Source organism: Myotis nattereri, assembly GCF_964212035.1.
Source record: "Myotis nattereri genome assembly, chromosome: 6".
NCBI classification, from domain to species: Eukaryota; Metazoa; Chordata; class Mammalia; order Chiroptera; family Vespertilionidae; genus Myotis; species Myotis nattereri.
Window position 1 is genome coordinate 7,421,441 of NC_138081.1, and position 14,588 is coordinate 7,436,028.

A 14,588-nucleotide genomic window follows, 5' to 3' on the forward strand; every position below is an offset into this window, starting at 1 on the left:
CTGCTTGAGAAAGCTCGACTCCTGTCTCATTTGCTGCCCTGCTCGGGAAGGCCACCAACAATCCAACACGTGCTTCTCACACCCAGGCTTCTCTCTCTCTCTCTCTAAAAAATGAACAAAAACATTAAAAAAAATCTCAACACATCTGACTCCTGAGAGTAGCGCGCGCTCTCTCTCTCTCTCTGTCACACACACACACACACACACACACACACACACACACACACACGTCCTGGTCCATGAGGATGGCATGACCTCACCTGTGTTTCCCCAATGGCTGCAATCTATAAACTAAACACAAATGTGAATTTAAAGACCCACTACTGCCCTTCTCCATCCTGAGGGTGTGGCCTCGGCTGGACGCTCAGGGGATGCCAGAATCCAGAACATGCAGACTCCCTGTGAGAGAGGTGGTCTCTGCCCTGGACACACACACCTGTTTCTATCGGCAGAACTCATGGCAAACTGGTGTCCATAAAGGATTTTGCAAGTAGGGCACTTTCTGGGGTTTCTTGTTTCTCCCTTACTTTCTCCGGGGAGACAACACAAAAGGACTGTGGGTGCGGTCACGGCAGCCGCAGTGTTCGCAGTGCCGGGGGCACACCAGTCCCTGCTCATCAGAACCCCGGAGCCGCACGGACAACACCGCTGGACAAAGCCTCCTGCTGTCAGTCACGCAAACAGCGCACGCTCTCTCGCTGACTGAGTTCACAGCACCCACTCATGCCGCTGAACAATATTCCTTGGCACAGCCCACCTTCCTGACCCAAAGACACCACCACCAATCCGAGCTGGGCTTCGCAGGGCAGTGCTGTTCTCGCCCAGAAGACTCCTCAGACCACGGACCCCAGCTACTATATGCTGCGTTCCCTTCCCAGGCACCGACTGCTCTGGAAAAGCACCTCCATCCACCTCCCAAAGGGAGGAGCATTTGGAGAAGGTGCTTCTGGGATTCCACGCAGTGCTTGGCTGAACTTATTTCATGTCCCTGCAGGGACCTCAACAGAACCTCCAATGCCCTAAGTCAGGCCGCGAGCAGCAGTGCCTGTGTCTGTCTTCGAGGAGGACGTGAACCGTGAGCGGCGTCAGACAAGCCATCTGCTGTCCCTATCGGCTGGACCCTTCCTTGGGGACAGAGCTCCTTTCCCAGAGGGGACGGTACGAAGGGCACTGCCGGCAGTTCTGTGTTTAAGACTCGGAGAGAAGATGCGAACTGAGGGGATAACAAAATTTAAATTCACTGACACCCCCCAAATGCTGAAAACTACACGACACAGGCCAGATACATTAGATTCTTCTAGTGGGCAGGAAGAGCAAAAGCTTTCAAAGTTTGAGTATTTATTAGAATTTTTAAATAAAGAGAACTACGATTCTAATTTCACATCTTGGCTGTGTTTTGACAAAGGAGATGCCACTGAGGGTATAGCAACAAGCTCCTTTCCCAAGCCAGGGGCTGAGCAGTGCCTCCCCACCCGACTCCAGATTTCAGACCCTGACTTCCCAACTAGACAACACAACTGCAAATGAACAGCAGGAGACCTGTATCAAACCCAACAGGACAGTTTGCAGGGAGCCAGTGCACTGTGTACCTGTCCTAGCAAGTGTTACGCATTCCGCCACATCACGGCTCTTACACCGCAGGGGAGACACATGCAGTGTCTGAGCATGCTCATGGTGCACTCGCAAGTGCTATGACCTTACAAAGACAAGCAAAACCGGGGTTGCCTTCCTGCGTACGTTTCGGGACTTAGCATGGTTACCTGGGCGGGGGAGGGCTGCACAGCTGCACTTACTGAGGATGGCTGGCTGCTCAGCACATAGGCCAGACCCAGCCGCATGCTATGGCATGGACGCACAGGAGAGGCTGCGTCGGTGAGCAGCAGCATTACGGAAAAAACTCCAAACCAGAAGGACAGGAACAGGGCCCGACGCTCCAGTTTTTGGAAAGTAATCCCAAGAACCCAGTTCAAACCCCTATTGTCAACACGCAGGGAGGAATTCCATTTCTATCACTGCTTCCTGGATCTGAGCGGAGGCCATTTGCTCCTGGCTTGGTACTAAAAAGGAACGAGGTTTCTTCCCGGTTCCTCCTGGGTCCGGAGCAGCTGCGAGGAGAAAGGCCATGCATCCGGGCGCTGTGGCGTGGCTGTGCTCCCCCGGCCCCGCTCACTGCAGTTGTGACTGGGGAAGAGGAGGGGCAGGGAACTGGTCTAGTCACTAACATTAAAAGAAAACATAAATTGTGAGGCTCTGTTTCAGAACGCCCCAAATTAAAAAACAAAACAAAACCTTGAAACATTTAAACAGTTAAATTCCTCTTCTAAAAGTCACTTATTTACATATTATATGCCCAGTATATAATGTGTAGATAAATGTACCCTGTAGTGAAAGGGACCAACCACTGGGCAGAAGAGCACATTACGAGCACATTCTTGAAAAATTTCATCTCGTATTGGTATTTTTTAATTTAAAAAAATTTAAAAATCGAAGAAGAGAGCCTGGTCAGGGCCAGGAAGCGACAGACGGAACCCTTCAGAAGCCGAGGCAGAGGACGGCCGTTTGCCTCTGAGAGTGTAGGATGTGAACAGGGAGGGCAGCTCATGCACGAAAGGACTTACAAATTACACCCCACCCCAATGAGAAGAAAAGCCCATCACATAACACCAAACAGCAACATTATCACTGAGCCCTTTCTCTGCTGCCATGCCTTATTTGAGAGAGGAGGCCTGTGAGGAGAGGGAGGAGAGCAAGGGCGAGAGGGAAGGTCTGCACTCAGTCTGGTTTCCATTTCCACCCTCTTCCAGGTCTTCAGTCATCTGATGGCCATGACCGGGGTGCCGTTGTTGGCGGAGTAGCCTTGCCTCAACGTCTCAAAATATGACGCCTGCACAGGCTTGTGGTACTGCAGCACTTTGATGGCCTCTTCTACCTTAAACCACTCCCGCTTCCTTCCTGCGGAGGCACACAGAAAAAGATCAGGACACCAGGGAAGCAGCAAAAGGTTTCTAATCTTCTAATTTTTGAGAAAATGCAGAAGGAAACAAAAGTAATGTTTGTCAACATTTTCAAAACATGTATTATAAATACATTTATTTACTTATAAGAGTAATGCAAACACACTTTATATGCTTAAAATACTGTACAGGGGGCGGAGGGTGGGGGGAGCTGAGCACCAGGTCAGCCAGGGGGGGCCAAAAAAATAAAATAAAATACTGTACAGCCATTGCTGGTTTGGCTCAGTGGATAGAGCCTCAGCCTGTGGACTGACGGGTTCCAGGTTCGAGTCCAGGCTTGGCACATACCTCGGTTGCAGGCTAGATCCCTGGCCCTGGTCGGGGCACATGCGGAAGGCAACCGGTCAATGTGTCTTTCGCACACAGATGTTTTTCTCTGTCTCTCCCCCTCCCTTCCACTCTCTCTAAAAATATCAATGGAAAAATATCCTCGGCTGAGGATTAGCAACAAAAGAACAAAAAGAAGCTAGTGTACAAATGCTCATGCAGAAGATAGGGAAGAAATCTGAAAACCGAGAAGCTGACAGTACCCACAGGCTCTGCCCTCCAGAGAGCCCAGGCCAGTGGTTCCCCCTGTGCTCCTGGGCATGGGGCCTCCTCGGCTTGCTGGTAAGAGCCTGGAGCCCAGCCAGCATCCTCCTCTCCTGCAAAAACCAACCTGAGCATCAAGCTTCCAGAATTACCAGGATGGCTAGCTTGTAATCAGGTATTTATTTTTAAAAATTTATATGAGTAACATCTATATATATATGAGCCTAAGCGACCGAACGACAGCGACAGATCAACCAGTTGCTATGACATGCACTGACCACCAGATGGCAGATGCTCAATGCAGGAGCTGCCCCCTGGTGGTCAATGTACTCCCACAGCCAACCTCCTGGGGCTGGCCAACCTCCCGCGGTCCCTGCCCCTGGCTGACTGGTCCCGATCACCCTGATTGGGACTGGGTGAGATAGCCCTGATCACCAGCCAGGCTGAGGGACCCCACCATGCACGAATTTGTGCACTGGGCCTCTTGTATCTATTTAATAGAAAATACCACTTTTACAAAAAGAAAAAATTATCTTATCACAATCACTATGAACTTTTCAGTCTATTTTCTTTTTTTATTATTATTCTTTTGTTAATCCTCTCTGGAGGATATTTTTTCCATTGATTTCTTTTGAGAGAGAGAGAGAGAGACATCAATGTGAGAAACATTGACTGGTTGCACTGATGCTCTAACCACTGAAAACACTGGCCAGGGCTATTTTCTTTTTTAAAATATGTGTTACATGCCTTTGACTTGGCTCTGTCCATCCATCCTTTCCTGTCCAGGCACACTCAGGCCTATGGCTTCTTTCATGGAGTCCATCGATCTCCTATTTGTTCTTCCTCTTAACACATGTTTTAAAATCCTTTATTATTATTTTTCTCTATTAAAAGATCATTGCTTAACATCGGGAAAATGGATAAAAATATAATATAATTTCCCATAATCTTCTAAACCAGAAATGACCCTTCTCAATACCTTAATGTATTTGCTCTTCCTTTCCTCCTATTTAAAAAAGATACTGTATATGAACAACTGTAACTGGATCATGTGTTAAGGTGCTCCAAATCTTGAAAGGCACTGATAGAATCAATGTTGGCGTTGGGAACATGGATGCTGCCACTAATTTGGCTGGACTTCAATCACATCACTGCCCTCTAATGAGCTGTGAGGCTTTGGGCAAGTTACTGAACCTCTCTGTGCCCCACTCTCCTCATCTGCAACATAGAGAGAATAAATAGTTCCTATCTCAAAAGTCTGTTGTGAGGATTAATATGTAAAGTATTTGAATAATACCTGGCACATAATACATGCTATTAAGAGTTCCTTTTTATTATTACTATCACTGTTATAGTTTTTGTTTTGTTTTTTACTTTATACTGTCTCTTAAGCATTTTTCCACATTATAAAAAATAAAGACAGGGAGAAACTAAGATGGCGGCATAGGTAAACACCAGGAAATTGCTGCTTCCCACAACAACTTCAAAAATACAACAAAAAGACAAAACGGACATCATCCAGAACTACAGGAAGGCTGGCTGAGTGGAAATTCTACAACTAGAAGGAAAGAAAAGCACACTGAGAGCCAGAGGAGCTGCGGAAGTAAAGTGCAGAGGTACGGAGGTTCACGCGCACGGAAAGGGGCTGACACCTGAGGACGCGGCTGTCTTTTTGAATCAGGAGGGAGTCACAAGCTCCTGACTGCTCTGAACTCTGGTCCGAGAAGTCTCTGGGGACCCAGGGCTCATACGGGGAGAATCTGGACTGTCTGGCAGCAGGCAGAACTCGGAACTTGAGGGCGGCTTTCCCTCAGAGGTGCTTGCAGCAATTAAATTACCGGGACACGAGAAGCGCGGCCCCTTAGGGCAGGGCTGAGGATCCGCCATAGCTGCTTGCTCCGCCCTTTGATTCCCTGAGACCCCGCCCCACCCAGGCTGAGGCAGAGGCTTTTGCATATGAATGCCCCGGCCCTTTGCAACCTGAAAATAACCTAACAAACTGCAGCTGGGCCAGACAGACCCAGAACTTCCAAGAGAAGGCCCTAGGCCCCACAGCAGCTTGCATTGCTTCACAGCTGGGCCTCATCTGGGCACCTCCAAACTCCAAAAAAGGAAGAGGAATCTGCAGTTCTCTTTGTAGCTTCTGCCGGGTAACCTAAGGAAGAGGCTAAATTAGCACCTCCTTAGATCCAAGAGCCAGTGTACCCAGTGGTCAGAGTGGGACCATCTGGATTACAACTCCTGAGATCCATAAGGGACACACTCAGGGGGCAGACTCAGTGAGCACCAAAGCCCCACTGAAGCAAGTCTTGCCCCAGAAGGGTGTCTTCAGCACAGAAGTTCTCCCACTGCAGACACAGCTGATTCTCACTGCCAATTGGCCTGGAGGTCAATTCCTCCCAGTGATCCTACAACAATCAAGGCATAACTACACCAAGACTGTGCACAAAGCCCACAAGGGGGTGCACCAAGAGTGTCCACCTCAGGTGACTGGGGAGGCTGAGCCACTGGGCCCTACAGGACACCTAGCGCACAAAACCACTCTACCAACACAGGGAAGCATAAAAAATGCGGAGACAAAGAAACAGGTCACAAATGACAGAAATGGAGGAAAGCAAACGACGATATAGAGTTCAAGGCCACGTTTATAAGGTTTTTCAAGAATTTTATGGAAACCGCCAATAAATTTAGTGAGACCCTGGAGGATATGAAAAAAGACCAACTAGAAATTAAGCATACACTGACTGAAATAAAGAATAATATATAGAGATCCAACAGCAGACAAGACGATCCCAAGAATCAAGTCAAAGACTTGAAATACAAAGAAAAAAAAAAGACCCAACCGAAAAAGAAAAAAGATTCCAAAAATATGAAGATAGTGTAAGGAGTCCCTGGGACAACTTCAAGCGTACCAACATCAGAATTATAGGGGTGCCAGAAGAAGAGAGAGGGCAAGATATTGAAAACCTATTTGAAGAAATAATGACAGAAAACTTCCCCTACCTGGTCAAAGAAATAGACTTACAAGTCCAGGAAGCGCAGAGAACCCCAAACAAAAGGAATCCAAAGAGGACCACATCAAGACACATCATAATTAAAATGCCAAGAGCAAAAGACAAAGAGAGAATCTTAAAAGCAGCAAGAGAAAGACAGTCAGTTACCTACAAGGGAGTACCCATACGACTGTCAGCTGATTTCTCAACAGAATCCATGCAGGCCAGAAGAGAGTGGCAAGAAATATTCAAAGTGATGAATAGCAAGAGCCTACAACCAAGATTACTTTATCCAGCAAAGCTATCATTCAGAATAGAAGGTCAGATAAAGAGCTCCACGGATAAGAAAAAGCTAAAAGAGTTCATCACCACCAAACCAGCATTATATGAAATGCTGAAAGGTATTCTTTAAGAAGAGGAAGAAGTAAAAGGAACTCTTACCATTTGCCACAGCATGGATGGAACTGGAGATAAATACCACATGATCTCACTCATTTGTGGAATATAATGAACAACATAAACTGATAAACAAGGACTGATCCAGAGACGGAGAGGCATTGATTGGACTGTCGAGCCTTGGAGGGAAGGTAGGGGAGGGTGGGGGTAAGGGGGAAAGATCAACCAAAGGACTTATATGCAAACATATAGGCCTAACCAATGGACACGGACAACAGGGGGACGTGGTGAGGGCACGAGTGGGGGGTGTGTGTGTGTAGGGGGTAACGTGGGGATAAGGACACATATGTAATATCTTAATCAATAAAAAATAAAAAAATAAAAAAAGACATTTGCCCTGGCTGGTGTGTTCACTGGTTAGAGCACTGAACCAAACACCAGAGTGTCACGGGGTCAATTTCAGGTCAAGAACACCTGTCTGGGTTGCAGGTTCAATCCCTGGCCCTAGGTTGGGTGCATGCCGGAGGCAATCTATCAATATGTCTCTCTCACATCGATTTCTCTCTCTCTCCTTCCCTCCTTCCTTTCCATTCTCTCTAAAAATCAATGGAAAGCCCTGACCGGGTTGGCTTAGTGGACAGAGCATCGGCCTGCGGAATGAAGGGTCCCGGGTTTGATTCCAGTCAAGGGCATGTACCTTGGTTGCAGGCACAACCCCGGTAGGGAGTGTGCAGGAGGCAGCTGATCGATGTATCTCTCTCATCAATGTTTCTAACTCTCTATCACTATCCCTTCCCTCTCTGTAAAAAATGAATAAGATATGTATTTTTTTTTTAAATATATTTTATTGATTTTTTACAGAGAGGAAGGGAGAGAGATAGAGAGTTAGAAACATCGATGAGAGAGAAACATCGATCAGCCGCCTCCTGCACATCTCCTACTGGGGATGTGCCCGCAACCCAGGTACATGCCCTTGACCGGAATCGAACCCGGGACCTTTCAGTCCGCAGGCTGACGCTCTATCCACTGAGCCAAACCGGTTTCGGCAAGATATGTATTTTTTAAAAATAAAAATCAATGGAAAAAATATCCTCAGCTGAGGATTAACACCAATAAATAAATAAATAAACAAACAAACAAACAAACACATTTAATGGCAGTCCATTATAACCATTTCCTTATCATTGAACATCAATATACTGTAATTTTAATTATAAATAACACTATAATTAGAAAAAATTTTTATCTCTGTTTTTCTCTTTTTAACTTCTCAGGGAAAGATCCTTAAAACTGAGATTATGAGAATAAAACATTTCACTCTAAAGGGCTCATGATACATAGTGCCAAAATGCTTACCAAGATGGCTATCCCAGCCCCCAATCCCGCTGTGGGTGGTGCGCTGGTCTCACATACCCTACCCAGCACTGTTTCCTTTTGTTGGTCACTGCCAATTCTTTTGGTGAAAACCAGTATCTCATTTTTGTTTTCATTTCAAATTACTATTTCAATGTAGCTCTAACTAGTGTATATATAATTCTATACCTTGCTTTTTTCATTCACCAACACTATTTTGTAAGCACTTTCCCATGATAATAGCTCTTGTAAGTATGTGTTTAACATGCCTTCAGAAGAATGTACCTTAAATCACTTCTCATTCACTGAGTTGTATAGTTAGGACCCAATTTTTCATCTGAAAAAGGCTCATCTGAAGAAAGGCTCACAGATATAAGATCTTGGGTTAGGAACCAAGATAGTGGCACAGGTAAATGCCTGTACTTGCCACCTCCCACACCACATAAAAATTAAAACTGAAATACAGAACAACCATCATTCAGAACCACCTGAAATCTGGCTGAATGGAAGTCCGACAACTAGAGAAAGTAAAGAAGAAAGCACATGCCCTAGTTGGTTTGGCTCAGTGAATAGAGCATCAGCCTGCGGACTGAAGAGTCCCAGGTTCAATTCCAGTCAAGGGCACATGCCTGGGTTGAGGGCTTGATCTCCAGTAGAGGGTGTGCAGGAGGCAGCCGATCAATGATTCTCTCTCATCATTAATGTTTCTATTTCTCTCCCTCTTCCTTCCTCTCTGAAATCAATAAAAATATATTTAAAAAAATAAAAGGAAGAAAGCACATCGAGACTGGTAGGAGGGGCGGAGGCACAAAACGGGCTGGTCCAGTAGCCATGTGTGGCATTTTATTAATCTGAAGGGATATCTTCAAGGCCTCCCGTGAGAAGCAAGGGGTCCCAGCCCCACACCAGAACACTAGGCCAGGGTTCCAGAGCTTGGAAGAGAAGTCCCCGTAACTTTGGACTGTAAAAACCAGCGGGGATTGTGGCTGAGTGACATGCAAACTGCTGGAGTCCCAGGTGTTCCCCTTAAAGGGCCCTTGCACAAACTTACTAGTACACCATCCCACTTCCTCTGAGCTCCAGTGCCGGGCGGCTGCTTTTGGGGAATCCAGGGACATATGGAGAGGAACTGGACTATCTGGCACCAGGGCAGGAACTTGGGGGTGGCTTTCTCCCAGATAGGGGTACTCGCAGGGGTCATTGTTCCTGTGCTGGGACCTCCCCCTGCAGCAGAGCTGACTGGCAGCCATATCTGAGTTTCCATCAGCTTGGCCCACACTATTCACTCAGCCCTGGTGAATCCCTGAGACCCCGCCCCATCCAATTTGCAGCCCCACCCAAACTGTATGCAGCTGCTTTACCATATGAATGGCCTGTCCTGGCTCAGGCTTCAGACTTTGCTAAAACCTCTCAATCAAGCAGCAGCTGGTGTCAAAACTATCAATAAAAGGCCTGAGACGCAGCATTAGCACTAGTCTGCCTTGCTTCATAGCTGGGCCTCACCTGGCACTTCCTAGCCCAAAACAAGTAGCAGCTATCTGCAGATCTCTCTGTAGCTCTTGCCAGGTGGCTCCAGGCAGTGGCTGACTTTGCACCTCCTGGGAGGCCCCAAAGCCAGTGCACTCGGTGAACAACTTCAGACCATACCAGATTACAACTCTAAACATCCACAAGTGACACACTGAAGGGCAGACTAAGTGAGCACAAAAACCCACTGAAGCAAGTCCTGCTCCATAGGGGTGTCTCCTGCACAGCAGCTCTTCCATTGTAGACACTGCTGGTCCTCACAGCTAAGTGGCTTGGAGGTAAATTCCTCCCAGTGAAGCCAACAGTAATCAAGGTTCAACTACAACAAGACTGTGCACCCAGCCCACACAGGGGCCCACATAGAGTGCCCAGCTCAGGTGACTGGGGAGAATGAGCCATGGGCCCCTACAGGACACCCAATACACAAGGCACTCTACCAATTCCAGGAGACTTAATAGCTCTACTTAATACATAGGAACAAACACAGGGAAGCAGCCAAAATGTGGAGACAAATAAATATATTACAAATGAAAGAAATGGAGGCAAACTACTGGATACAGAGTTCAAAATAATACTTATAAGGTTACTCAAGGATCTTAATGAGAGCTGTAAAGGAATTAAGGAGAGTGTCAAGGGACTTAGTGAGACTTTCAAGGATCTTAGTGAGAATGCCAAAGACATGAAAAAGGACCATTCAGAAAATAAGCATACACTAACTGAAATAATGAAGAATTTATAGGGATACAACAGTAGAGTAGAGGATTCCAAAAATCAAATCAATGATTTGGAATATGAGGAAGCAAAAAACACCCAATCAGAAGAGCAAAAAGAAAAAAGAATCCAAAAATAAGAAGATAGTGTAAGGAGCCTCTGGGACAACTTCAAGAGTACCAACATTCGAATTATGGGGGTGAGACCAAGATATTAAAAACCTATTTGAAGAAATAATGACAGAAAGCTTCCCCTACCTGGTGAAAAAAATAGAGGAACCCAAAGAGGCCCATACCAAGACACATCATAATTAATATGCCAAGGGTGTAAGACAAAGAGAGAATCTTAAAAGCAGCAAGAGAAAAGGAGTTAGTTACCTACAAGGGAGTGCCCATATAATTGTCAGTTGATTTCTCAACAGAAAGTTTGCAGGTCAGAAGGGAGTGGCAAGAAATAGTCAAAGTGATGAATAAACAGCAAGGACCTTCATCCAAGATTACTCTACTCAGAAAAAGCTATCATTTAGAATTGAAAATCAGATAAAGAGTTTCAAAGAAGAAGAAGAAGACGAAGAATAAGGAGGAAGAGGGAAGAAAATAAAGAAAGAGGAAGAAGGGAGGAGGAGGAGGAAGAGAAAGATTAAAAAATAAACAATAAAATGGCAATAAATATATATACTAGTATATCAACAATTCAATATAAAAATCAAATGAATAAGAAATGTAATGAACAAAATAAACTGATGAATAAAATAGAATCAGAGGCATGGAAACATGGAACAACTGATGAATCTCAGAGGGAAGGGGTGAGGGGGTGTGTGGGAAGAGATTAACCAAAAGATCTTTATATATATCAGAGAGGAAGGAAGAGGGAGAGACAGATAGAAACCAATGATGAGAGAGAATCACTGATCGGCTGCCTCCTGTACACCCCCTACCGGGGATCGAGCCTGTAACCCAGGCATGTGCCCTGATGGAATCGAACTGTGACCTCGGGTTCATAGGTTGACACTTAACCACTGAGCCACGCTGGCCAGGCTAACCAAAGATCTTATAGCATAATTATATTACCTATGGACACAGATAATAGGGTGGTGAAGGACTGGGGTAGGGTAGGGACCGGGTGGAGGGTGCCAATGGGAGGAAAAAAAGGTGACATCTGTAATACTCTCAACAATAAAGATTTTTTAAAAAATGAAGGCTCATAACTGTATTCCCCATATTTTATTTTATTAAAAAAATATTTTTTTTTATTTCAGAGAGGAAGGGGAAGGGGTAGAGAGAGAGAAACATCAATGATGAGAGAGAATCACTGACCAGCTGCCTCCTGCATGCTCCACACTGGGGATCAAGCCTGAAACCTGGGCATATGCCCTGACCAAGAATTGAACCCTGACCTCCTAGTTCATAGGGTGATGCTCAACCACTGAGCCGTACCGGCTGGGCTTATTCACCATAGTTTAGATCAGTGGTCGGCAAACTCATTAGTCAACAGAGCCAAATATCAACATTACTTCTTCAAAATAGACTCGCCCAGGCCGAAAACCGACTTCTGCGCATGGGCCACCAAGTTTCAATCGCACTGTACGTGCGCGCCCGCACGTGGTATTTTGTGGAAGAGCCACACTCAAGGGGCCAAAGAGCCGCATGTGGCTTGCAAGCCGCAGTTTGCCGACCATGGGTAGATGACTTCATCAGGGTCAATTCTCAGGAGTGGGAGCACAGGTGAAAGGCTTTTTGGGTATTAATAGTGCAGTGGTACCTTAAAAATTCCTATCACAGTGTGACTCCTGCCAGACAGAGGGCTCTGCAGACAGGACCACGCCACACTACCTCTACCTCCCTCAGGCCCCAACCTCAGCTGTCCAGGAGTCTATTTTCAATTACTCCCCACTGAATTCCTTTACTTAAGCATATCACACCCTTACCAGACACAAAGCCATGGAAAGCTAAAGGGCTATGACATGCCCACAGTAGCAGTGGGAGGGGCCTGGTAGCAAAGCACACACTAACAATAAAGGGAGAGGTATTGGCAAGTGTTTTGTCTGTTTGCCAACTTAAAACAGAAATTAAATCAATATCACTTTTCTAGAATATACATGTGTTCAGAGGGAAAAGATTAAACCATGAACCAACGAATAAATCACCTAAGTTTTTAGTTCAAAGACATAAAACACAATAGTGATCTCAGAGATCAAAGCAAACAGCTCTTTAGGAGAAAGCCAGGTGACTGAAGGGTAATCTAATAAAAGCATAATATGCTTCTATAATAATAAAAGTGTAATATGCTAATTAGAACATACGTCTGATCCGGAGCTGCGAGGGAAGCCTGGGTCCCAGGGGCCAGAGGGAATCTGGTACTGGCAGCTGGGGAAGGAAGGCCTACTCTTGCAGAATTTCATGCATGGGGCCTCTAGAATAGATACAATTGGAAACTACTTCCACTGCTCTCATCTACTAAATGGCTCCGGAGAGGAACTCACACCACCAGGCCAAGAGTTTTCTCTGACAACCAAAGTAAGTAGCACAAGGTCCTGCTCTACCCTGGGGGTTCTGTGGCCAGCAGTGGGCCTGGCATTGTGGAGGAGAATCCAATTTCGTTTTAAAAACATTTCCTATTTTTATGGGCCATGTTTCTATTTGCTGACCATGTACCCAACTTCAGCTTCCTTTTATACATTTCAAAATACAGCAAACGTTCGATTTTGCGGAATTTGATTTAACAGACTTCGGATTTAATGGACAGAATTTCTGGTCTGTATGTCATATGTGAAAATTAACACCCTGTTAATTTAAAAATACTTTTAACTAAGATTTGCTTATAATTAAATTGACAGATTATTTTTCGTATTATTATTTTTTTTAAATATATATATATATATATTTATTGATTTATTACAGAGAGGAAGGGAGAGAGATAGAGAGTTAGAAACATCAATGAGAGAGAAACATTGATCAGCCGCCTCCTGCACACCTCCCACTGGGGATGTGCCCGCAACCAAGGTACATGCCCTTGACCGGAATCAAACCTGGGACCTTTCAGTCCGAAGGCCAACGCTCTATCCACTGAGCCAAACCGGTTACGGCTTGTATTATTTTTAACAAATTTTAGCGAATAGGCCATATGTAGAAAAAAAACACTGAAGTAATTTTGCCAACATAAATATTACATACCTACAACTATAGCCAACTACATATTACATCCAAGAGTCACTGCTGATAAACAGTGTTTGGTGAATGATTAGCAGATGATCATACTGTTCTGATCATACTGCCTCTCGAGGTAACTGGTTCTGTTGTGTGGCGTGACTTTCTGTAGCAGTTTTTTGTTGTTGTTAATCCTCACCTGAGGATTTCTTTTATCCTCACCTGAAGATATTTTTCCCATTTATTTCTAGAGAGAAAGATGGAAGGAAGGGAGGAGGGGGAAAGAGAAAGAAACATTGACATGAGAGGGATACATTGATTGGCTGCCTCTTGCATGCAGCCTGACCAGAGCTGGGAAACCTGCAACTGAGGCACATGCCCTTGACCGGGTGTCAAACCCTAGACCCTTTGGTGCACAGGTTGATGCTCTAACCACTGAACCACCAGCCAGGGCCCGAGGATATTTTTCCCATTGATTTTTAGAGAGAGTGGGAGGGAGAGAGGGAAAGTGGGAGAGAGGGAGGTAGAGAGGGGAAAGTGAGGCGGGAAGAGAGGGGGAGAGAGAAAAACATCAAGGTGAAAGAAATTCATCAATTGGCTGCTTCCTATAAGAACCCAGACTGGGACTTGGAATTGAGTCTGCAACCCAGGTACCTGCTCTTGTCCAGGAATCAAACCTGAGACCCTTTGGAACACAGGATGATGCTCTAATCGCTGAGACACACCTTCCAGGGTTTTGCAACAGTTTCAAGCCCTGCTGCCCGATGTTTGACTTGCACTAAGCCATGCCCCAGCCATGTGAATTTGTTTACTCAAGGTAACTGGTGAATGGACACATTTACTGGGCATATTCAGTATAAATGTAAAATTACTGTAATACACATAGAAAACTTTTCTGTGAAATTAAACTTTTCATA

At 45.4% G+C, this 14,588-nt stretch overlaps 1 protein-coding gene across 5 annotated transcripts in view; it reads right to left on the minus strand.

Moving 5' to 3' along the window:
• SMIM29 (small integral membrane protein 29) overlaps window positions 1–14,588 on the minus strand; it is a 130,567-nt gene that overhangs the window by 39,019 nt on the left and 76,960 nt on the right. The window contains exon 5 of one of the 5 annotated variants that reach the window (XM_081095023.1): window positions 2,430–2,952. The exons of the other annotated variants lie outside the window; for them this stretch is intronic. Within the exon in view, the coding sequence (XP_080951149.1) occupies window positions 2,813–2,952 (140 nt within the window). The 3' untranslated portion in view covers window positions 2,430–2,812. Of the gene's footprint in view, window positions 1–2,429; window positions 2,953–14,588 lie in introns of those variants that run through there. 5 annotated transcript variants of the gene reach the window in all.